The following is a 25,429-nucleotide window of genomic DNA, read 5'->3' on the forward strand; positions in this document are numbered from 1 at the left end:
TTTGCTCTTAGAGTATATGAACTAAGAAAATTCCAGGAGGAAAACTTCAAGTATTTAAAATAGAATTAGGGAGCATTAGACTAAAACGGTCTAATAAATTATCCATCTTAGTCCCTTTGTGCTTTCAAGAGGTGGGAGGACTATTTACTATGACTTTTATTCTTGTAAGAGGAACACATTTTTCCACAAATAATCAGCATTTTAATTTTGTGTCAATTTTAGCTTTTTTCCCCTCAAAGAATCCCTACTAAGTACTATTCCACTAGTCTAGTTTGAGTTCCTGTATGAGTTTCATGGCATTTGAAAATTAAAAAGCATGTTATTTTTAGGCCCTTCCTAGTTAAAAGCCCTATGTACAAAATAAACTATAATTTGAATCGTGTTCCAAAGTTATACTCACATACAAATCTTTGGGATCCCTATCATTGTGAATTAGAACTAGAATTTTATTTATAAAATACCAGCCAACCCTGCTTAAGGATCTTCAGGGGCTCTCATGCCCATAGGATAAAGTCAAAGTCCTGAGCTTGGAATTCTAGGATTTTCCATTTGGTCTGGTTCAAACTTTGACCTCTCTCACTTCCACACAGATTAACTATCCCTGATGACCCACTACACGGACTTTCTCATCTCTGTATATTTGCTGCTGCTTTTGTTGTCTTCTTCTACCTGAGTTGCTCTTTCTACTTCCCCACTAGACAACTCCTAGTCATGCTTTTAGACCCAGCTCAAATATTACCTCCTCTGTGAAATCTTTCAATTCTTTCCCCCTGCACCCCAACCCACCCTGGGCAGAATCAATCATTTCCTTAAATTCCAGAGCACACTATATAACCTTCTCTTTTGTACTCATCACATAACATCAGGTGCAGATCTCAAATTTCTATCCAGATGGAGCTTGACAGGGCAATCTGGCTGCTGGGGTGGCAGGTGGGGTATGATGATAAAGGACTTGTTTTCAAGTTCCTTTTGCATGGCAGGCACACTTAGATCAATGAGAATAGCAACACTGAGTACTGAAATATAGCCAATTGTTCATATCATACGCTACTATTCATAACTCGTACTTAAATTTCCCTCCAGTCCTAACGAGAGGCACAGTGTAAGGATAAGACCACTACTGGGTATCAGACTCAGCAGAGGGTAAGTCAGCTTTACTGATTTCTCTTCATGGATAAAGCATTCTTTGCCAGACTTTCAGTCTTTGTACCGAAGTTACCTATGTTTCCAAATAGCTCTTTATCATTCTTTGTTTTCTCCTTGGCTGGCGTACACACTTGCATGAGAGCATTTCCCTAATGAATATTGATGGTATCTTTTAGGTATTGAGACATGTTAGATTGCATTTACTGCATAAACAAAATCACTAAGCAAACAGAAACTGACCTGGCTTTATACTGCCTTCATTCTCAATCTTGACAACAGCCTTCCAAGATGAATTTAATAGCGGAAGCAATGTTGCTCACTTATCTTTTTCAGAACAGATTCCATCAGATGACCTGAGACAGTGTTTAGTCTCATAATTGATTCAAATGTAATACAGGTTAGGTTTCTTGTCTATGTGGTGTAAGTCCAATAACTATTTGGATAGATATGGGAAATTTCATTCCTGAATAGGCACATTTCACGTATCTATTGTTTATCCCCTGGGTTCGTGTGTTTCAGTAAAATGGAGCAGGGGAAAGATAAGGAATGTATGGGTTAAAAACAACTGATTAAAAAAGGAAGAAAAAAGGAAGATTTTTTTTAAAGCAATTTTTCCTGCCATGGTGTAAAACATTTTAAGGCAGAATTTTCAAAATTTTAAAGTGAGCTCTACCACCATACTTTTGTGAGCAAGCCAACTTTACCTGCTGGGAGGGGACCCAAGTTCAAAGGGAACCATCTTCAGCCCAGCCTGTATTGGTTGAAGTAATGATAGCCACCACTACCTGGATGTCTCCTATGTTCTTAGCATTGGGCTGAGTGATTTCACAGATATTTTATCTCATTTGATCCTGACAATGAACCCAAAGAAGGGTTTTATTAGTCCCATTTTTCAGATGAGGAAGCTGAGGTTTTGAGAAGTTGAGGAGGCTGTACGTAGAGGGTGAGGGAGCCAGCAATGGGGAGGTGCCAGGTGCAGTGGGAGCCCCTTACCAGCCTGGGAAGGGTTGGAAGCCAGAAAAAGTGTCTGCACATAATGCACATCCTTGACTTCCTTCTCAGGTGTGCAGACAGCATTCAGCTGTGGGGCAAAGAAGTGGATTTGGCTCATTCTGTAAAATCTGGTTGTTTTCATTTCCTCCAACCTGGCTGTGGGCCATGGGGCCAAGATGAGCCTGGGTTGTTGTTTGGTCCCATTAGCCTAGATCCCAGTGAATCAGAATGACCCCCACTTTTCGTCCATGTCTTGCTGCCCCAGGGCCCCACAGCCAAGGCTGGCTTTCCCACCACCCCTGTTGCATGCTGTTGCTATCCAGCTGCCTGCTACCCAGTGCCTGGTCCTCTTTCCCTGTGGAAAAGAAAATCAACCTAGCAAGGCAATTTCCAGCTCTCCTTTATGCAAAGGGTTTAAAACGGATTCCAAAAGCCAGCTGTTTTCAAGCACAGATAGGGAAGTTCTTTTGTTCCTGACTCAGTATCAAAGGAAGGCTTCTAAAAAAAGTGAATCCTCAAAAGAAGGGATTATCTGAAATTATTAAATGTGGTGAGACACAGTCAGCTGTAATTTCTCCTCTCTTCTCCCCACAGACTTTCAGAAAGTTTTGGTATCCTACGTTGGATTAAAGGGTCTTTACTTCATGGGGTATTTGCTGTTTGGCCTGGGGACAGGATTCATCGGGCTCTTCCCCAACATCTACTCCACCCTGGTCCTGTGCACCTCGTTTGGCGTGATGTCCAGCACCCTGTACACCGTGCCCTTTAACCTCATTGCCGAGTACCACCGCGAGGAGCAGGAGAAGCAGGTGCGTCATTGACCCTCTGTGCTGGGTAACATCTGGACTCCTCTGAAGCTGGGGGAGTTGGTACGAAAGCGTAGAGCAGAACTTGAAACAGCAGCCCTGAAGTGCCCAGCCACATGTAATGATGGTCCGGCCAAGGCACGATCAGCTTTCCCAGCCCACCCCTCTCCTCCTTACTCTGAAGCCCTGTGCACCTGGGAGCGTCAGGGCAGTACCATTAACCACATTTGTCTGATTAGGAAAAGAGGGCTCAGGAATGCTGAGAACCAGCCTACACTCATATAGGGTCAAAGAAAGGGGAACCCAGGGATTCTGACAACTGCCCCAATGTCCAGCACACCTGCAGCATTTCCGGGTCCCCCCGACCCCCAGTACTGCAGAGGTGCATAGTGGGATTTCTGGGAGTTATTGGTTGAGGGTAAGAAATTCTTAGGCAATGTTTTCCTTGGAGTCCCGATTTCAGTAAGTCAGACCCCATGTGCAGGGAAGAAAGTTGGGGTTGCAGGGGGTCACCCCCACCAGCTGCCTCAAGGGAGGCCCATCTCCACCTTGGAGCTCTGGCTAGAGGGCCAGGCAATAAAGCCCTAAAAGAACACTAGGTTGGGTATTTCTGCTCTAAAATTACCTCCTTTTCTTATCAATATATGCCACTTTTTCCCCATGAAAATAGGCTTACATTTCTTCACCTGGAGCAGTGATGTAAAAGCTAAAGAGATACCTTCGAGTTTAATCCACCACAGCATGAAACTGCCAAAACACTGAACACGTGCACATGACTGCAATGCTGGCTTTCTTTTCCATCATTTAATCCAGCAAACGCAGCAGGGTGGAATTGCACCACGAGTTCAAACCGTTCAAACAAGAGTTGTGGCAGTCCTTATCCCCTGGCAAACGTTGTCACTAATGTTTCAACGCGTGACAGGGGTTTGCTGTTAAAAAGAACGGTCCCCCCAAAGAGAGAGTTGGATGGGACTAGGGCAAAAGCACGTAAGCTTTGAAACCTGGATTCAAATCCTGCCTCCCCCACTTGGCAGCTGTGGGACACTGGGGATGTTATTCATTTATTTATTAAATATCACTTAAAATGAGTTCATTTTTAGATGGAGTAATATATTCTCATGGTTCAACAATCACAACGATATGCAGCTATACTCTGAGAAGTGGCTCTCATCCACCCTTCCCTCTACTCTTTTGGGTTTTTTATCTTTCCAGCATATTTTCATGAAAATCAAGCAAATAAGAATCTATTTTCTTGTTTCCCGTTTCTTGTTCAAAGGATCATAGGCATTTTTCTGCACAATGATTTTGTTTTACTTAATAGCATAGGAATGATCATTCAAACTCTGAGCCTCAGTTTCCTAATCAATCAAATGAGAACAATATATGCACCTTATAGAGTTATCAGAAAATTAAATTAAACAAAAAGTGCAGGTTATGATCTTATCACGTTGCCTACCTCACACCTGGCAGAGACTCAAAACATGGTAGTTAGTATTATTGTTATCATGATAATAATGTGGGCATCTGGGGAGGTGGTGATGATGAAATGAAGTAACATATGTGAAAGAACCTTGCACAAGGCCTAGCACGTAAAAGACATCCAATAACTGGCAATGTTATGAACAAATTCAGACAAAATATCAACTATAATCAATATTAATATATTAACCAAATATCAAACATGTTTTGAAAGGGTGAATTGCTTTTTTATGTTGCTTCTCCTATGTATATCAGTGATTCAACATCCTTCTAAAAATGTTTGAATTTTTAACACTAAGGGAAGGAAAGAAATGGGCTATTTATTGAGTTTCTACTACGTTGAATTTACTGACTTCTTAGGAAGAGATAATTTTGCATGTATTAACCATTTAACCCTCATAGGTGTTAACAGTGGAATTGAAGACTTTGAAGCAAGTAGGGAAGGCAGCCTTAGGCAGGAGAGTGGAGCCTCCTGGTGGCCTTAAATCAGGGGCTGGCAAACCATGGCCCACTCGCCAAATGTGGCTTGCCACCTGCTTTTGTACAGTCTGTGAACTAAGAATTCTTTTGACATTTTTAAATGATTTTTTTAAATCAATAGAAGCATATTTTGTGACGAGTGAAAATTACATGAAATTCAAACACCAATGTCCATAAAGTTATATTGGAACACCAGATGGCTTGTGTATTATAGCTGCTTTTGCACTACAATGGGAGTCGTGTATTGCAACCAAGACCATGTGACCTTCAAAGTTGAAAATACTTATTATCTGGCTCTTGACAGAGAAACGTTGCTGACTTCTGGCCCCCGAGGATAGTTCGTCTAGATCAAATGCTGTTCCTGTGTTTCCCTTGCAGAGGCGGCAGGCCCAGGGAGGGGACGTGGACAGCAGCGGGCGAGGACAGGGCCTGGACTGTGCTGCCCTCACCTGCATGGTGCAGCTGGCTCAGATCCTGGTCGGAGGTGGCCTGGGCTTCCTGGTGAACATAGCAGGGAGTGTTGTCGTCGTGGTGATCACGGCCTCCGTGGTGGCGCTGATCGGCTGTTGCTTTGTGGTTCTCTTTGTTAGATATGTGGCGTAGGTCAATAAAGAGACATTGTCTCCAATCTCAGTGGAGCATATGGAAGAAAATCAATCTTTTCTTTAGCTTTGCCCATTGGATGCCCATGTTATGATTTTAGGGGCGGTAATCTGTCTGCCTCTCTTTCAGCCAGCCCTCTGCACAACAGTCACCATATTTCAGAGATCATTTGTCTTAGGAAAGACTGGGCTATGCCTCTGTTCACTGGTGGCAATGGGTAAGTGTGGGTTAGAGTACCTACACGTGTTTTTCTCAGTGCCGGGGCATGGAGGAGCAGGGTCTCTTTTCCACCAGGCATTTCAGGCCTTGACGTTTTGCAGACCATTCTACATGTGATGCTTGGATTGATTCTATGATGTGTTGTTTTTTTTTTTTTCTTAACCAGGATCCGTATATAGTTGGGAGGGGGTCATATTTTTCATCAAATTCACCAACACTCAAAATATTGCTGGTGATTTATTTTATGATATTAATTTACTCATATTTAACTTGCTCATAATTAATTCATGTTAATTTATGATATCCCTGACAAGTCTGCTTGAACATCTCGTGCTGGAGGATTTACCACTTTAACACAGCTCATTTCATTGACACAGTAAAAATATTTCTCTCTAGCCTGCACCTCTGTTCCATATGAACCCCTCTGGGGTCCATATTGAAAGTCTTTGGAAAACAGCCTCCTGTTTGTCCTATGATTGTCTCTTCTCCACTCGAAGCGTCTCTCTTCTCTCCTCCAGCCATATCCTTCAAGTGCGTCTTCCGTGATAGTTTTCAGCAGCCTTGAGAGGCAGCATGGTTTAAGAGAAAGACCACGAGCTTTGGAGCCGGGCTTGTTTTGAATCCTAGCTTTGTTGCTCATCAGCAAACTACTGAGCCTTCTCAAGCCACATTTGCTTGTCTATATATTTCAGGTAACAATTCCTACCTCGGAGAACTGTGATGATTAATAATACCTATGTCTTATAGGTAATGATACCTAAGTTACTCAGTGCTTACCACTGTTCTAAATGTTTTCCATGTATTAACACAGCAGTCTTGGGGGTGGATGCTATTACTGATCTCCATTTGGTAGATGAGGAAGCTCAGGCAGTGAGGTATCATGTAGCTCACTTGAAGGTACTCACCTCGTAAGTGGCAGAGCTGGGACTTGAACCCAGGCTTTCCGACTCTGCTGTTTCTCAGGAGAACAGCACATAGCGTGGAGGCTGGCAATTGGTCTGCGCTCCATGAATGACGACTATTGTCACTATTGTTAAAGGTTCATCATCCTGTTCCCCCATGCCTAGATCTGCCCCGGTCCTTCTGGGGTGTTTGTCTACACAACTCCAGATGTGCCTGAGCAGTGCAGAATGGAGATTTGCCCACATGTTTTTACAAGTTAAAAATGTATGTGGTTCCTTCTCCCACCTCATCTTAGAGTCTGGTAGTGTAGTCATCGCCTCAGATGAATTTCTAACTTACCAAAACCTTTGATCCTGGAAGGGGTTTTGGAGAAAGGAAATGAGCTGCCTTTGAGAACAGGGACATTAAGATTTGGGCTGCCGCTTTGGTTGACTTCATGCATAGTAGAATGGATGGGTTCAGTAGCATGGCCAGGCCCCTGCAGTGTCGGCTCCTTTAGGGTAGCGGTGCTGAGAAGAGGAAACATGCTCTGGTTGTTCTTTGGAAGGCTTTGGGTCCTCTTTCACACAACTGCTGGGTCTATAAGGGGTACAGGCCCACTCCTAACTTTTGCAGGGCCCCGGCCAAGAAGGTCTGCAGCCCATCCCACTTCCCTCCTCCTCCCACTCTTAGTTCTGTCCAGCACTGAGAGCGCCCTGGTGTGCACTTTCCACTGGCACATCCATAGCCTCCCCAGCCCCTTACCCACTACCACACCTCAGCCACCCCTCACACCTACCAGTGCAGACTCAGTGGTGTGGTACACCCTCTGGAGGATGGACCCAAGAAAGGATCCATGAAGGCCTTGTAAACGGACTCAGGGCCATTTAGATGGGAATTCTGAGGTCTCACGTACTGGAGCATAATCTAGAAGGTAAGGGGGGCTGGGTACAGGCTCCAGGCAACTCTGTGGATTCCTTGCCGTGTGGGGAGTGGCGCAGCTGGGAGGAGAAGGCTGAGCAGAGCCCTCTAATAATCAAACCCAGGGCAGGGGCCCTGGCAAGCCAAGTCTAGGGGCAGTACTGAAGAGTACCAGCCTGAGAGCGTAGCCAGAGAGCAGATCCAGTGTCACTGTGTTGCAGCCTCCCTCTCCTTCCCAATTCTCCAATGGTCTCAAACTGGATCTCTGTTGTCTCACACTCTTTCTCCCCTTGCCATGCATCAGCTCACAGGTTGCTGCTGCAATTCTCTTGATTGCCTCCTTTTCGTTTTAAGAGCCCACTCTGTGCTGCTACTGGGTTACCACACCTGTGACTGGGCAGTGCCAGCGTGTTGGGGTATGTCTGGAGCACCCTGTGGATCTGGCCACTTCTACTTTGTGTGTGTATGTGGAGAGGGAGGGGGAGGACAGGGGACTTACACTGAAGTGGTCACTCCCTCCTGCCCACTGCTCAACTGCCACCTGCAGAACACACAGCTTCCTTATCCGGCACCAGGCACTCCAGGCTCCCACAGCTTATCCCATGTTTTCCAGATCCCTGATTCTTTCCAGACCTGGCTGGGCTGTCTTCTCAGGCCTGAGTGTGCTGTTGTTTCACTCTGAGCCTTGCTCTAAGCCTCTCCTCATGGTGCGTCTCATTTTTTGCCCCCACTCAGGTCCCCCTGAATTATATTGGTATATTTATTCCCAAATGAAGTCATCTCATTCTTTTGGGGAGGTCAGATGCAAAACAACTGCATCTTCCCCTGGCTTCCTTTCTCCCTCTCTCCTTCACATCATCAGTTCCAGAGAAGCAAGGTCATGACTGACCTAGAGGAACGATCAAGGCAAACTCCCAGTGCCACAATGTGGATGATGGTGAGCAAGTGCTCAGAGGACCCAAGGGGACACAGCACCAGCATTAGGAAAGAAACAGCACCGAGCCACCTCTCTTGATTTGCCCACCCATCCTTGGTCTCTGCAAAGCTTAGAAATGGAATCATTTGCAGAGTTCAGTGTTTATTTCATGATCATTTCTCCAAGGATTGTTCTGGTGATTAAAGATTTTGAAATGAAGGAGTAGGTGATCTGGAAGGGTCACCTGAAGCTGAAGGCCTTCTAATCTGGACCCTCGAGAAGGCAAAAGTAGTCATCTGTGGCCAGCCACAGCATGGTCTTTATTATAAGTGAAACTCTTTTCAGATGCAGCCCTGGATCAGCTAGTGGGATAAGGAAAGGAGCTAGAGCATGCATATTTCCCCCCACCACACACGCTCAAATATTCAAATACTTTACCCATTTAACTTAACTCCACCGAGGTTTGAACGAGCGGAGAGAATCCAACTTAAAAAGGCTTTAACTACCTTTGGGAACCCAAGTGCTTGTTCTCTGTATACCAATGACATGTTCTCTCTGGGACAAAATGTCCCATTCCCAAATAAAACAACTGCAGGGACACCTAAAACTTAATAGAAATCCTGCAGGAGAAAGGGAAGCCACTCAGCTTTGCTTCCTCCCTCCCTCCACCCCATGTACCTGACATTCTAACCTCAAAGCCTTTTTGATCATTGCATTTCCTCAGCTTCCAATCTCCTCTCTACATCCCCACTCCCTGTCTAAATTGACATTTCTGCCTGTCTAAATTGTACCCATATTTCTAGGTCCATCTCAGATACCACTGTGACCAGGAGGTCTCTGATCCCCCAGCAGAAACAAGCTTTCCATCGCCTGTATTCCCACAGCATCTTCTTTTAGTCCTTACTATGACATTGAACTCATTGTTCCATGACTTACTTGCCTCGTGCACATGGCTGTATCTCCTTTGAGTGTAGAAGTCAGGAATGTGTCTGGTTCATGTATGTGATCCTAACACCCAGTATGCGGCTTGGCACACAATAGGCATTCAAAAAATAAATTGTTGATTTCAACTGATTTGATCACTTCCTTGTTGATTCTTTTGTTCTTGTGGTAGACAGAAGTCATGGTCTTTGCTTCCTCAAGTCATGATCTCAGAAGCCCTCAGGTTTGGATGGGGACAAGTTGACCCTTTTTGTGGAGTTCTTTCATGAAGGGCTTGTCTCTGGACCCTTCTGTTTTTCTAGTGCCCATCGTAGCAGAAGCACATACTTCAACACACTTTCCTAAGAATCCTGAGCTACCCACACATTATTATTATTGTTATTATTTTTGAGGAAGATTGGCCCTGAGCTAACATCTGTGCCAGTCTTCCTCTATTTTACGTGGGATGCTGCCACAGCATGGCTTGACGAGCGATGCTAGGTCCACGCCCAAGATCCGAACCTGTGAACCCTGGGCTGCCAAAGCAGAGCACGAGAACTTAACCACTATGCCACCAGGCAGGCTCCACATTATTTTATTGTCACAATTGAAATGGCAAATTGCTTGAATAAAGAGAATCTCTCAGTAAGAGTCTAACATCAGCGTTATACAGGAATACACTGCCATGCTACTCCTTGTTCTTTCTAGGTGTTTACTTGTTCATTTATTTTGTATTTTGGGGACCTGGGGGATTACGTTCCAATCTTTATGAACACAATTGCTGTTCAATATCAATCAGTTTTCTTCCCAAAGGGCAAAGAGAGACTAATTTGCCTACTTTAAAACAAAAGCATTATTCTGTTTTCTAAGAAAGCTAACTTCTCAAGACTGCTCAGGATTGAGCAGGTCAGGCAGCTTTTGTTTTTGTGGCCAAGCATGAGCATTTGTAATTGCACTGTGTTATGTTACAGAGAGTGCGATAAGGAATGCCGGGGACATAGATCTCACCTTTTGAGCCAGAAATCTCAGACCCAACAGGAAATTTCCAACAAAATTACAAAACAGTTTACAGTTCAAGAGGCTATTTAAGCAGACATATTTGTAAAATGATTATTTATTGCATTAAAATAATTCACACCAGTAGGTGCCCACATGGCCTTTTTTGGACTCCAAACTAGGTTGCCAAAGAGAACAGGAGCACCTCTGTCAAAGCTGGCAGATGGATGGGTAGTCTGATGTTTGGTCCCAGTTCTCTGAGCAACCTCAAAAAAGGACTAAACTGCTGTGACCAGAACAGAGTTGTCATAAGAAATGTATCACTCTCCAGAGATGGTCTCATAGACTGTCTGGGGGTTAAGGAAGAATTCATCATGCATGCTCAATGTGCAGAGCACTCTGTAGGATGAGTGGAACTTGGCTAAGGTAGTGTCCTATGGGGATTCCCCTCAGAACAGGCTCTCGGTGAATACTCTGTTCCCTTTAGGACAGATTTTACTTGAGTCTTGCATCCCCTTTCCCACTCCACACCTCCTCTTGAGAGATTAGACTCCAGCTTCTGGGAATTTGGTTTTCAGTACCCCCTGCTCATTTCTACAGCACTTCTTAACCTTCTAGCTAAGCCTACAAAAAACGTGGCGTAGCCATCCCTCTCTGTACTCACTGGTCCAGAGCCTCAATCAAATGGGCACCCCGATATCCAAAGAGTGAGAGGGGAGAGGCTGCGGAAAAGTCCCCACTCACCGTAGCGTTTCTACTCATTTTCAAGTTGCCCCTGGGTACAGCTCACCTGCAGCGCGCAGACCGGAGCGCGCAGCGTCTCCACGCACGCACATACTGTCTGGTCAACCGGGGCGTGCAGGCTTCCAGCGCATGGTGCACACACTTCCTGCTGGGTTACCAAGTGAGCACGTGAGCTCCTTTTCCGCTTTAGGGGCAGTAGCCTGAGGAGGTCTCTCTATTCAGCTTCTCTAATCTCGTTGCATCCGCTCCCTCCCGCAGTGACGCCCCTCCCCAGCGAATCACTCTTGCTCGCAGGAGACAAGTATTTTGCTCCCGGTCACATCTGGGGGCAAAGGCCGTGCACAGTCGAGGTAGGGCTCCCCGTGTGCCCACTCGCACAGCCTGGGACGATAAACCATACAATGGCTTCATGGGAGGTGCCTCTCTAGCGGTGCATTTCTCCTAGTGGTGGACCAAGATTGTCACTCCCTTCTCCGAACTGGGAAAAAGTTTCTTCCTCCCAAACTCTAGGCTTCTGGCTCAGCCAGGCAGCAAGACAGACCTTCGCTTCGCGGCAGAATCGCGGGCCAGGGCACAAAGGAAATGTTCAGTGGGTGGCTCTCCCGGCTGGATGCACCCTGGGGACCCTTTCAAGGGCTCCATAAAAGTCGCTGGAATAAATGGGCTCAATTGTCTGCGCACTGTTTGGCTGAGCCCCACTTCCTCGCGCCCCAATTTATTTACATTCCTGATGCCTCTCCGCGGCGCGCTTCTGGGCGCCCCCACACTGCCCAGAGTTAACAGAGTCAAGAGAGGGAGAGTGTGTGAACGGAAGTGGGACAGAGGCCGGTGGCCTGGCCCTCTGAGGCTGATCTCCACCTGGTTTTGCAGCCTCTCCTCTCCTGAGAGGGTCCCCCAGCCTTATCACAGGCTGCTCCTTTGCTCTTCTCCCCATTCTCGTCACTCCTGCCCCTTGATGGGGGTGGGGGTGGGGGCTAGCATCCCCTAATGCACTCTCCTCTTTTCCCTCCCAGAGAAGGCCACGTTGCAGTGTCTGCACACCCTGGGCCTCGGCCTGCGTCAGTAGGCGGAGCTACTGGGCAGCAGGTCATAGCGCCCCCCACTATAGACCACCACGCCAGGCGGGTAGTAGAGGTCGGGCTCCGCGGCCGGGTGGAGAGGCGCCAGGGCCTGCAGCCCCTGATCCTCGGGCTCTGGCTTAGTGGTGGCGGTGAAGGGGCGCATGCTGGTGAGCGAAGGCGACGCGATGCACCAAAGCAAGTTCTTGAGCGCCTTGCGGAACTCTCGGCGCACGAGGCAGTAGAGGATGGGGTTGAGGCAGCTGTTGGAGTGAGCCAGGCACACGCTCACCGGGAACGCGTATACCTGGCACAGGAAGTACTCTTGGCTGAAGGGCACTGCGTTGAACTTGATGAGGATGCTCCAGGTGGTGAGCGCCTGGTTGGGCAGCCAACACAGGAAGAAGGACAGGACCACGATGGTCACTGATTTGGTGACTTTAGACCGCCTCCGGGCGCTGGCTCCAGCCAAGCCTCCTCCAGCCGCTGGGGCGCCTCCTTCGGTCCCTGCCACGCGGTGGTCGGAGATGAAGCGTACCAGCAGCAGATAGCACAGGCTAATGATGCCCAGCGGCAGCACAAAGCCTAGCAGCACTTTCTGCAAGTGGTAGAGGCCCAGCCAGAACTGCCTGTCGCCGCCCAGCAACTTGTCGGGGAAGCGCACCAGGCACAGCTCCTCGCCCATCACCTTGATCGTGGTGGAGAAGATGGCATTGGGCAGGGAGGCCAGCGCGGCCGAGGCCCAGATCAGCACGCACAGTGCCTTGGCCGAGAAGCAGCAGCTGTCCTCCAGGCTCTGACCGCAGCAGTCGCCCCGGCTGTGCCCTCGGGTCCGGTGGCTCTTAAGAGCTGAAGCCACCGAGTGGTATCGCGCCACGCTCATGGCGGTGAGGAAGAAGACGCTGGCGTACATGTTTATGGACGTCACTATGGATACGATCTTACACATGGCCTTGCCGAAGGGCCATTTGAAGTCGAGAGCGTTCTCTACTGCCCAGAAGGGCAGGGTGAGCACAAACTGAAAGTCCGTTAGCGCCAGGTTGGTGACGAAGAGGTTGATGTAGGACTTGCGCCAGCCTTGCTTGCTCTTCATCAGGTAGAGCACCAGCAGGTTGCCCGCCAGCCCCAACGCGCAAACCACCCAGTACACCACGCTGATGAGGATTCGCACCCGGGCCTCGGTGTCCGCGCTCTCCGCCCCGCCGCTACCCGGGGGATGCCCTGGCGCGGCGCCGTCGGGCAACTCTAGCCCCAGCTCCCACCACAAGTCCTGGAGCTGCAGCGACGTGTTGCCACTGCTGTTGGCAGCCTGCAGAAGGTCCGGGATGAGACGGAAGAGTTCTGCGAGCTCGTCCCCGCCAGCCGCCTTATTCATGGTGGCTATCGTGGCTCGAACGCCCACCTGCATGCTCAGGTGCCTCTAGGTCATGTTCCAGGGACAAGACCTAAGAGAGTCCAGCTCCCACAGGGGTCTTTCCCGGGGCGAGGGCGCAGGGCATGAGTGGGAGCTTTCAAAGCAGCCGCTGAAGATAGAGCCTAGGAATTGGGCGCCAAGCGCGTCCCGGGCGCCCAGGAGTTGCGCTCAGTCGGCTCTGGAGGGGAGTTGAGCAGAGCTCAGCTCCCAAGGCGAACAGTCGGCGTCCAGGTGTTCTTTCGCCAAGGTCAGAGTCTCAGGGTCTCTACTGTACGACTCAGACTTTCACCCCTGCGTTTCCCGTTGTCACTTGGCACTAGCGTATAACCCACCCGGCCTCTCAGGACCGCTATTGCGCGCCCGCGCCTTCTCTTTCAAATACCTTTGTCGCTTCCTCTGCTGCTTCTTGGACGAGGTTTCTGTCCTTTGAAAGAAAAAGATAGGAGAGTTCCGTCTACCTCGCTCTGACTCTCTGGAGGTCTTTCGATGTCGTTGTCGCTGTCTCACGTTTCGTCTCTCCGCTGTTGTCGACTCCCAGTGAGTTGCCAGCTCCTCTCACCCGAGTTAAATTCTCAAGACGTTCGCGGAGTTATACCCGCAAAGCCGAGGCTGCGGGCTCCCAAAGAGCATGCGTAAACCCCTCGCAGAGAGTGGGGGCGCTTTCCGAGGTGCTGAACTTCGCCGCGCCCGCCGCGGGGGAGGAAGGAGAGGTGGGCAGTAGGCAGAGCCCATTGGTCAACTCCCCTTTTCCTCTTCAAAGTTTCCAAAGAAAATAGTCGTAACCCTTTATTTGCTGGAGAAATTCTGCTTTTACTTGAGATCCCTTTTCCTTTCTTTATTCCTGAACATAACTATTGGATTTTTTCCTCTTCATTACTCCCACTTTATTTTTGAAATTATCCCATTTGCTGAAGGATGGTTCTAAAAATACACAATCTCTTGCCCATTTTTCTTTTTAAAAGCAATAATAGTGTCCTCTCTCCATGCCCAGATCCTAAATCAGATGATGGGCTTTGTGAATACACAAACTCAAGTTCCACTTGCCTTTCTTTAATTAGCTGACTACTTTAATTGGTGCCTGTGATGGCCAGGATTTTCAAAGGGTTTTCACCTAGCAGAACTCGGGGGTGGGGAGTGGGCAGAACTCTGCAAGTTCTCTGCTTTGGTATATTCTGAGAACTGAAGCTAAGCCGAGCATATAATTGGTGAGCCGAATTCACAGACATTAGGTACCACCTGTCTAGCTCTCAGCTCAAAGCTCTTCAACAAATTGTTTACTCACATAAACCCATATTCTCTTTACCTTGATGAAGTTGGAATAGAAGATCCCAGAGGGTTGTTTTGGGACCACCAGTTCCCGACTTCCACCACTCTTATAATCAGAACTCTTTACCAGATTTAAAGACCGATGGAAGTAAATTCTAAGGAAACTTCTACGTTCCTTTGGGCAAGGGGATCCAGTGTAAACCATTTGAATTACATCTTAAATTGCAGTTTATTTAAATGACAGCACAACTTCTCTAGTATAAATTACACTTTTTACGGTGGGCTTAAGAGATTTGCAATGTTTTCCTTACTGCCTGGGACTAAACTGAAATAAAAGTATCTTTAAACCTATTTGTCCTCAGTCCTGGGGTAATGCAGAACTTGCGACTTTACTTGTAGAGATAAGGAGGATACGACTTTAAAGCAGAGGAGATAGAAAAAATTTAGTGAAAAAACAAACACGGTACCCAAAATATATGAAGGGAAACAAACAATCTTGATTCTAAAGCGAGAACACAGTTCCAGAGAACACACTTCATCGTAAACGCTGGACTGCTCAGCCTGCCCGGTAGAGGGCGCCAGGGCTCTGGTAAAACCAAAAACCAAACCAAGCCACCTCTTTGGAAGAGCTCCAACATGGAGAAGCCCGGCCAGCCCTGAAATTCCTCCCAATCCACAGGCTGCCTCCGTGCATACCTCTTACCCCTATTTTAGTAGCCTCACCTTCAGGCTCAGTGTTCACTTTATTTTTTACTAGTTTTTTCTCCATTAAATTTTAATCTCTCCTTTATTAAAAAAATTTTTTAAAAAATATTTCAAGGTGCTGTTGAAAAACAAGGAAGCCTAGGGCATACCCTGAAAGCTCTTTGCCTCAGTTTTCTCTTTTGTATATAGAAGGAATTGTGGTTTTCAAATATTCTGAGGATAGGTCTGAGCGGGTGACATGAGTCAGCTGGGGAGCTTGCTGAAAATGTAGGCTGCAGCCCTCCTCCAGGCCCGGCTGGCCCCAGAGATTCTGACTCTCAGTGGAGTTGGAAAGGGGCCCAAGAATCTACATTTTAAACGCGTTCTTCCAGGTGATAGAAATTTTTCCCCAAGTTTGGGAACATCTGGATTTTTATTCCTTTTCTAACTCTTCGCGTAAAAAAATTTAAGTGCCAAAAAAGAAATAATGTCCACTGATGGCTTATCACACACTGAGATGGGAAGTGAAGGAAGAGAAGAGGGTTTTGCCAAGTTTCCCTAAAATCGCACTTAGGCCTGACAGCAACCTTTCTTCACCACTGGTCTGGGAGGGCCATGCGCTCCTGAGGAATACCAGGCCTTGAGTACTAGCCAGCACCACTCAGATTGAGCCCTCAGGAAAGGCTGTTCCCAAGTATGACTCTCAGAGAGTGCCGCCCAGATGCAGAAATCACAGATCTTTTAAATTACCGTAATTGTGAACGGAGTTCCTGCTATACCCAAAACAATGCATTAGGTGTTTGGACATATAACATCAGTGATACAATACGAATAATAGAAGCAATGATCACCACTCACATTACATGTTTATTTGGATACTATTATTTTCCTAGGGTTGCTGTAACAAATTATTACAAACTAGGTGGTTTAAAACAACAGAAATTTATTCTCTCAATGTACTGGAGGCTAGAAGTCAGAAGTCAATGTGTTGGGAGAGTTGATTCCTTCTGGAAGTCCTGAGGAAGAAATCATCCATGCCTCTCTCCTAGCTTCTAATGGTTCTAAGGTAATTCCTTGGCTTGTAGCTACATCTCTCCCTTCTCTGTCTCTATCTTCAGATGACGTTGTCCCCTCTCTGTGTATGTGGGTGTCTGTTTTCTCTCCTTATAAGGACATTAGTCATTGAATTAGGGTCCACTTTAATCCAGTATGACTTCATCTTAACTAACTACATCTGCAAAGACCCTATTTACAAACAAGGTCACATTCACAGGTACTGGGGGCTAGGACTTGAATATATCTTTTTGAGGGACACAATTCTACCCACTACAGATAATAACTGTGTGCACTGTGCATAGAATTTTATCTGCATCATTTCACCTAATGCTCACAACCAGTGAGCTTGATACTATTATTACCCCAAATCTGATTTCTAGCAAATCTGATTTGCTACTTGACATTTCCACATGGTTACTGATTTTCCTTTAAATTTCTCAATCTTAGTAAATGGCATTACTATTCACTTAACTGTTCAAGCTAAAAACCTAAGAGTAATTCTTTATTTCTTATTTTCCCTCATACCCATTCTGAGTAGGTCCTGTTAGCATGTTCTCAAGAACAAAAACAAAAATTCCCCAAACCAAAACATTCCTGAATCCATCTACTTCTCTCCATTTCTCTCTGTATTAGTTATCTCTTGCTGAATAACAATTTATGCTAAAACTATATGGCTTAAAACAACAAACATTATCTCACAGTTTCTACAAGTCAGAAATCCAGGTGCAGCATAAAGTCATTGGCTCAAGGTCTCTCAAGAGGTTGCAGTCAAACTATCGGTTGGGGCTGTGGTTTTATCTGAAGGCTTATGTGGTAGGAAGAAGAGTCTGCCTCTAAGCTCACTCACCTGGTTGCTGGCCGACCTTGATCTTTCACCATGTGGGATTCTCCACATGGCTGCTTCACAGTATGGCAGCTGGTTTCCACCAGCGTGAGTGATGAGAGAGAGAGAGAACTGGGCATGAAAACTATAGTCTTTTTATAATCTAATATCAGATGTGACACTCCCACCACTTCTGCCATGTTTTATTTTTTAGAGGTGAGTTGGTAAGTCAAGTCCACAGTCAAGGAGAGGGGAGTTATACAATAACATGCTTACCAGGAGTCAGGGATCATTGGGACCATCTTAAAGGCTGACTACCTCTGTAGGGCAGGTTGTTACAATATCCAGCAGAAAACAGGGGTTGAAGGTCTACTCAACTGAGCAATATTTCCCCAGCTACACAGTGCTAGGGCAACAGAGATTGAAGTTCAAGCCTAGTAAAGTGGAGGGGAATAAGTAAATAGTCCAGGCTTTCAGTCAAAACCCCAGAAAAGGCATACCCTAAGGGTAAGTTCTACACTCTATTCTCAACAATCAGAAAATACACACTTTCTTCAAGTCTGCATAGAACATTCACCAAAATAAGCCACAGGCTGGGACAAAATCAAGTTTCAACAAATTTCAAATGGTTGAAATCACACAGACATGTATTTTGAGCACAGTGGAATTAAACTAGAAATGAACAAAAGGTTGATAACTACAAGTCCTCAAATGTGTCAAAATTAAGCAACATTTTAACCAACCCATGAGTTAAAGAACTAACATTTATAAGATGTTATAAAATAAATTATAAAATATTTTATAGTAAATCATAATAAAATATGACATATCAAAATTTGTGGGATGCAACTAAAGCAGGGCTTAGAGGGAAATTTATAGCTATATATGCATCTTTTTAAAAAGAAGAAAGGTCAAACATCAAAGATCTAGGCTTCCAACTCAAGATACTCGAGGAAGAAAAATAAATTAATTCCAAAAGAAGAAGAAGTATGGAAATATTAAAGAGAAAAGCAGAAATACATGAAGGGCCCTTGCTATGTCAGGGATAAACCTTCTAGTTGCTAGGTCCTAGAGAGGTGAGGGGAGGGGGGTCTCAAGGGAGGACCAGAGCAGTCCAGAGGTGGTTACTCAGACGGCTTGGGGCAGAGGTCAACCAGTAGGTATGGAGATGTATAAACACTTTTTAAAATCTCTGCTGCTATGCTCACTCCTACCAGCTGAATATGAATATGAGGTCTCCTCAATATGATGCCACCTTCTATTGAACCATTCTTGTCAACTTAACTCCACCAGATACAACATCCTTGACACTGAATTGCACTGACACTACCCCACTAGTCATTCCCCATATTTTGATAAGCAATCTCCCTCTCTCTTAGTTTACTGTGTTCTTTTTGCCTAAATGGACATTTCTCTCCTATCCCTTTTGCCTGACTGGTGAATTACTGATTGTTCTTCAAGGTTAAACTCACACAATTATTTCCTCTTTGGAAGATTTTATTATTCCTAATATTTTCTAGAGAGAATTAGTCACTCTTTCTGTGCTCCCAAAGGACTTTATATGAACATTTATTACAGCGCTTATTACTGTCTCAGACAGACAATAACAAACAACTACCCCTCCTTCAAACTGAATACCTCTTGAGAACTATATTCCATGTTTAATCTCTTTGTATCCTCAATTCCTGACATAGTGCCTGGAAAATTATATGCAGCTTGAACCCATGAATGAGTCATTAATTCCATTTCTTACTAACCACTAACATTCATTCAACAATAAGAAAGAAATTCCCAGTTGGAAGACCCTGCAATCATCTGCAAACTCTCTTTCAAGTGCTTTTCCAGTCCTCTTCCCCATGTTCCACACACTCAGAACTTGGCAACTGCCATTCTCAATGCACTGGAAGCAATATTCTCCCTGACCTTTGCCTTAGTTAAGAGGGCCTCTGTAATCAGGGAAACAATCATGGGTCCCAGTTAAATAGTTAGTTGGGACTTGTTTCATAAAAAGATATTAAAACGAGTCTGGATTACTTTACAGCATTCTGAAAGCAAAAAATGTCACATTTCATTATTTTTCTAAATCAAATTAAACCCAGCTTAAAGCTCCCCTTATTAAGTTGGAGAGAAATCAAGACCAGCCAACTTTGGTGACTTCCTGTTCTTCAACGGGGCTATTCCCCAGGCTCATGCAGTCTGGAGAAGAGAAGGAGGGCCCTGGTCCTCACGCCAAGCTGGCACACTGCTGCTGTCTTTAACTGTCGAGGTCTGAGTGGCCCCCCAAATTGGGCAGCTCCACTGGCAGCTTCATTTATCATACTGAGATCTGCTCTGGAGTCCTCTGTTGAGTGTCTCAACATCATGGCCCTAATGCATAAGACATCTGTATGGTCATCCTCACTCTGGGATGCTGCATTGAGGTAGGCTCTGAACCCATTCTGGAATCTCTAACCCTCTTCCTATCCCAGTTCCTAAGGCTCACCATCTTCTGGTGTTGAGTACCTCCTTTTTTAATTATTGAAACTCCATTTCTTTCACCATTGAGAAAAAACTCAACCTAATCACCTCATGCCCTCTAAAATAGTGATTCTTAAAATGCAGTCCCAGCCAGGAGCATTAGCATCACCTGGGAGCTTGTTAGACATATAAATTTTCAGGCCCCACCCAATACCTACAGAATCATAAACTCTGGAGTCAGGCCCAGCAATCTAGGGTTTAACAAGCCCTCCAGGTGATTTTGATGTATTAAAGTTTGAGAACAACTGTTCTAAAACAAAGAAGTAGCTTTCCCCCCAACTCCTACTCTGAAACACACACACAGACAAAACTGTCAGCCACTCTTCCCCTTAAGGAAAGCCCAGACACCAGGACAACAGGATGTGATAGGAGGGAGGGCACGTGGGTATGGAGACTGATTACTTTTCCCTTCTAAGGTTATGAATGCCCATCAGAGAAAGAAACAAAACACAGGAAAATTTCTGTGGCAGGATGACTTATTGATGTACTGTTTCTTTGCTGTCTTAGAATCTCTTGAGGACCTTAAAAACATTCCAATCCCTGGGATTCTCCCCCCAGGAATTCTGAATTAATAAGTCTGGAGTGAGTCCAGATGTTACTTTTCCAAAGTTCCCCACATTATTCTAATGCACAGCCAAGGGTAAAGTCCATTGCCCTTGATCCCCTGTTGCTTCTTTGAAGATGACCCAGGTCAACTAACTCACCATTAACTTGTAGGCTTGCTTGTGACTCAGTGGAGGATGGAATGGGAGCATCCAGTCCTAGGTTCTACCAGTTGCCTCATACTCAGTGAAGAGTTGACATTTCTATTCTTTTCCTTGCTTACTCACTCATGATCAGAGGAGCAGTTATAGCCTTCACACACAGGTCTAACAATTGCAAAGTCACTTAGGAATGCTTTTGAATATCAGTTTCTATACTCTTCCTATTTCTGTCATTGCAAACTAGCTGAGGCTGATTTTTCTTGTGTAGCTTTCAAGTTCCTTTTGTTAAAAATCAGTAGTCACCCATAGTAGAGGTGCATAAGGGATGATCTTGGTCCCCTCTCTACCACCTCTTTACCAGGTTTCAAAGAAGCATAGCTCATAACAAGTTCTGTCACTTACATTTATTTGTAAGCAGAAACAAAAGAATCATACAACCCATTCTGTAGGCTCAATGAATCTAGCGAGCATCTAGCATAAAGGGTTCTTGTGCTTGGGACTGGTTGAACTTCTTGAATATATGAGTTTATAGTCTTCATCAAATTTGGAAAAAATTTGGCCATTATTTCTTCAAATAGTTTTTGATTCCCCTCAACCCTTTTGTGAACTTCAATTATGTGCATATTATGCTGTTTGAAGTGTTCCACGGCTCCCTGATGCAGTGTGGGGTTTATTTTCCAGTCTTTTTATCTATGTGTTTCATTTTGGATAGTTTCTATGACTTCAAGTTCACTAATATTTTCTTTTGTAGCATCTAATCAGCTAGTAATACTATGTAGTGTAGTTTCCATCTCAGACATTGTTTTTTTAATCCTTGGAAGTTCAACTTGGATCTTTTTTATGTCTCTCCTCAACATGCTCGTGATTTCTTCTATCTTCTTAAACCTATAAAATGTAATTATTATACCTTTAAAAATACCCTCATCTACTCATCCTATCAGAAGTGTCATTTCTGGGGCTGTTTCTATCGATTGACTTTTCTCCTCATTTTGAACTGCATTTCCCTGCATCTTTGCATTCCTGATCATTTTTGACACACAGGGTGGATTTTACTTTGTTGCTTGCTTGATATTTTTGTATTCTTTAAATAGTCTTGCATCACATTTAAGTTACTTGTAAAGAATTTGGTCCTCTGAAGGCTTGCTTTTATGTTTTGTTAGGTGAGACCGGGACAATCTTTATTCTAGGTCTAATTTTGTCCCAATTCTGAGGCAATATTCTCTGATGCCTTGTGTATTACAAGGTTTTTTCTAATTTGACTGGTAGGAAAGCAAACTATTCCTGGCCCGGTGTCATTGTTGGAATTGGTTCACCTGAAGCTTTCCAGTGTTTTCTTTTTTTTCCTGCCTCAGTTTATTCTCATGCATGGACTGAGCAGTACCTAGTTAAAGGCTTGTGGGGAATCCTTTACACATCTCTGGAACTCTGTGTATATACAGCTCTCTCCTCTCTGTGCAAGTCTCTCCTCTTCCACAGTCTGTCCTGCAAACTCTTAGCTACTTTGACTTCCTCGAATTCTTAACTTCCTCCTCAATTCAGAGACCGTTGAGCTGTTTGGGGTCCCCTGCCTGCATTGCAGCCTGAAACTCTCTCCACGCAGTAATCTGGGTAATTGTAGGGCTCACATTACCTGTTTGCTTCCTCTCAGGGGTCATTATCCTGTGCTGCTTGTTGCCCAATGTCTGAAAACCATTGTTTCATATATTTTACCCACTCTTTTTTTAGTTAAATTGAAAGGGCAAATCACATGCCTGTTACTACATCATGGTTGAAAATGGAAATCCGTTTTTGCTAGATATTTATATCCTGTATATACAAGATTGGGGAGTGTCTCTACAATATGTTAATCAAGTCACATATCTTCAATATTTTAGTTAAGAGACATCTGGTGTTTATCAGAGATAAAGATAGTTGTAGTACTTTTAGTTGCTGACTTGTAGTGTGAACTTCTGATTAAATAATACCTGACCATTCTCAACGTTCATATTGTTTTTTCCACTATGTAAATTAAAAGTAACACATACTAATATCATCGACAATGAAATTTTTACAAGTAAATTATAGACGTTGTACCCCATCCCTTCCAATAAAACTGCGTGCAGACCTGGGATTTAGGTCTCACTTGCCAAATCCTCACCAGCAGAGTGCGAACTGTTGGTTCCTCTTTCTTGTCTGGATTCCAAGATTAGATGCTAGAACCAGAACCGTGTGCAGAAATGACAGAGAGGGGTGCTCAGAACACTGCCATCGACCCCCGAGCAGTGGCCAGTGCCCTACCTTCTGCTGAGGTACACACAGTGTTTGTGTTGTAACAAGTGTCAATGTTAACAAACCTCTCTTTGCTGCAGTGACTGGTGATTTAAATAGTTACATTTGTTTGCAGCAAATCCACAAAGGAGAATATTTATTCGTCAGGGCAAAGAGAGAAGGGAATATCTAATACTAAACAGAATCTGTTTCCCAAGGTCAGGTGGAAGTTGGGAGAGGAAGCCGACTCGTTAATAGAGGGGTGTCTCCATGGGCCTCTGAGCAGATCACTCCCCAAAACATTCCTCACTAAGTCTCCCACCCAAACCCATCCTCAGATTAAATATTCATTTACCATTTTTCCTTTGAGAGAAATGCAGAAAAGAATGAAACATATCCCCTGTACTAACAGTTTATAATCAAGCGCAGAATCATTCACAACAAATCACAAGATTCATTAACTCGAATTTCACTGCATGAAATGCAGCTCAGTTGCCCACTTTCTGATTCACCGCTTGACAACATCACCTCTTTCTATGAGTCTTTCACAGACTTCTCTCTGGTTTACATCCTGATCCATGCATTTCATAAACATATCCTGTGTTCCTAATTTTCTCACTCTGGGTTTCAAAGACTTCATCAGCCTATCCATACGCATATCACCCCTCTCTCCTACAAAAGATGAATGATAACACCTTAATCTGATTAAGGCCACTGCTTTACTGCAGGAAACAGTGATTGAATCAATACAACCATTTGCTCTTGGAGACCTCTCAGGAGACTTGGTGTGGGTTTAGCAGGACAGAGAAACATGTAACTAACAGTATGAGTCAGTGTTATCTGCAACACTCAGAGGGGCTATGAAGCAACAAAGGAGGCCTCTTCATTGCCAATGAGGTGATTCTGGCAGGCACCATTTGGCGAATGTGGCTGAGGTGGATAAAGGTGTTAGCAGAGTCACCCAGCCCTCGGCCAGCTGTCCCCTGGGCCTCATGAAAGGGTCTCTGAGAGTGCAGAGTCTGGCTTTCTGTGCCCTGAAGACTCCCAGTGCTGCAAATACTCATCTTGTGGCCATGGAGATAAACTAACCTCTATTTGGCAGTGTGGGCAAGTTCTGTGGAGACTCTATAAAATCATAAAGAGGTCTTTTATCTTAACCCAGGGTTAATTTCAAAGCCCATTTTGATGTGCATCTTTTAAAGTAATTTTATCCTGAGGAGAAATATACCTTGTTCATTGAAATGAAATCGTAGGAGCACTTAGGGGCATTGCTTTATCACCCTCAGGGAAAATCTTTAACGTGAATTAGTGGTATTGCATGCATCTGCCTGATTTTAGGTGAGGTGTCTGTGACTAGGTTTTCCCTTCATCATTTTTCCAATGGTCAACAGAAAAATCAGTGACAAGGTGAATGCATGGATCAATTGTGGTAGATCCATACAATGGAATACTATGTGGAAATAAAAAGGAGTACAGTATTAGCACACAAAACATCCCTGAATCTCAAATAATTTTGCAGAATGAAAGAAGGCAGACAAAAGTGAGTCCATACTACATGACACCATTTATATAAAATTCTAGAAAATGCTAATAATGTCCAGTGATGGAAGGCAAGACAGTGGCTACCTGTGGTTGGAGGCAATGCAAGTAGGGACAGGAGAAAGGGATTACAAAGGGGCAGGAGGAAACTTCTGGTTTGACATACACACACACATGCACACACACGCACATATATACATATGTCAAATTTATTGTGGTGATGATTTCACAGATGTGTCTACACCGGCGTCAACACAAAATTGTACACTTTAAAAAGGTGTAATTTATGGTATATTTCAATAAAGCAAAAAAATGGTGGCTATTATTATGGTACATCCTTATTACCACTTCAAAGTTTCTTGAGGGCGCAGCTGATGTCCTGCCCTCCTTGATCTCAGGAGGTTACCAAAGAGCACTGGTAAATAGAGGAGCGGCCCTCTGAGACCAAGCAGGACCCCTGACGCTCAGCTAGTCTCTGCCTCTGAGGAGGAGAACCCCAGCCCAGGCTGCTCACACGCTTTGGTTGAGCCCAATGGGTTAAGAGCATAGAAAGAGTGGAGCGAACTAGTCTCATAGACATTTCCTGGCACTTCCATCCTTTCCTGACATCGCTCTCCATGAGAGAATTTCTAATCTGGTCAGATTTCAAGGACATTGGTTGAACTGCCTTTACTGGTGGGTGGAGTTATTTCTTAACTGGAAAAACTCAATCTTTGGTGTCTCTCTTCCATGTTTTTCTTCCATGTAGCTGAGTATGTGGAGCCAGGACTCTCCTCGCATCCTTTGCCCAGTTTGAACTAGTGAATCAGTCCTCCTTAAAGACTTTCTTCCCTTGATTTCAAATATACCGTGCTCTCTTGATTCTCCTCTTATTTTGTTGGTCAATCCTCAGTCTTCATTGCTGATTCCTGTTTATTTCCCAGAATTCCAAATATTGCAGTACCCTCAGTGTCTTAATTCGTTCAGTCTGCTATAACAAAAATACCATAGACCAGGTGTCTTATAAACAACAGAA

The 25,429-nt window shown here is 44.9% G+C and overlaps 2 protein-coding genes across 3 annotated transcripts in view; one reads left to right on the plus strand and one right to left on the minus strand.

The window, feature by feature from the left end:
• SLC45A2 (solute carrier family 45 member 2) overlaps positions 1-5,547 on the plus strand; it is a 28,944-nt gene extending 23,397 nt beyond the window's left edge. For both annotated transcript variants that reach the window (XM_046672476.1, XM_046672475.1), the window contains exons 6-7: positions 2,734-2,948; positions 5,283-5,547. In XM_046672476.1, the coding sequence (XP_046528432.1) occupies positions 2,734-2,948; positions 5,283-5,507 (440 nt within the window). In that variant the 3' untranslated portion in view covers positions 5,508-5,547. The remainder of the gene's footprint in view (positions 1-2,733; positions 2,949-5,282) is intronic.
• Positions 5,548-12,165: 6,618 nt separating this feature from the next.
• Positions 12,166-13,572, minus strand: RXFP3 (relaxin family peptide receptor 3). Its single transcript, XM_046671223.1, has one exon. It carries the CDS (start codon positions 13,570-13,572, stop codon positions 12,166-12,168), a length of 1,407 nt encoding a protein of 468 aa, XP_046527179.1.
• Positions 13,573-25,429: the final 11,857 nt, after the last annotated feature.

The sequence above is a fragment of the Equus quagga genome, chromosome 9 (assembly GCF_021613505.1).
Source record: "Equus quagga isolate Etosha38 chromosome 9, UCLA_HA_Equagga_1.0, whole genome shotgun sequence".
NCBI lineage: Eukaryota > Metazoa > Chordata > Mammalia > Perissodactyla > Equidae > Equus > Equus quagga.

Coding starts and splice junctions, on each gene's coding strand:
- RXFP3 (XM_046671223.1), bottom strand. CDS start 13,572: ATGCAGGTGGGCGTTCGAGCCACGATAGCCACCATGAATAAGGCGGCT.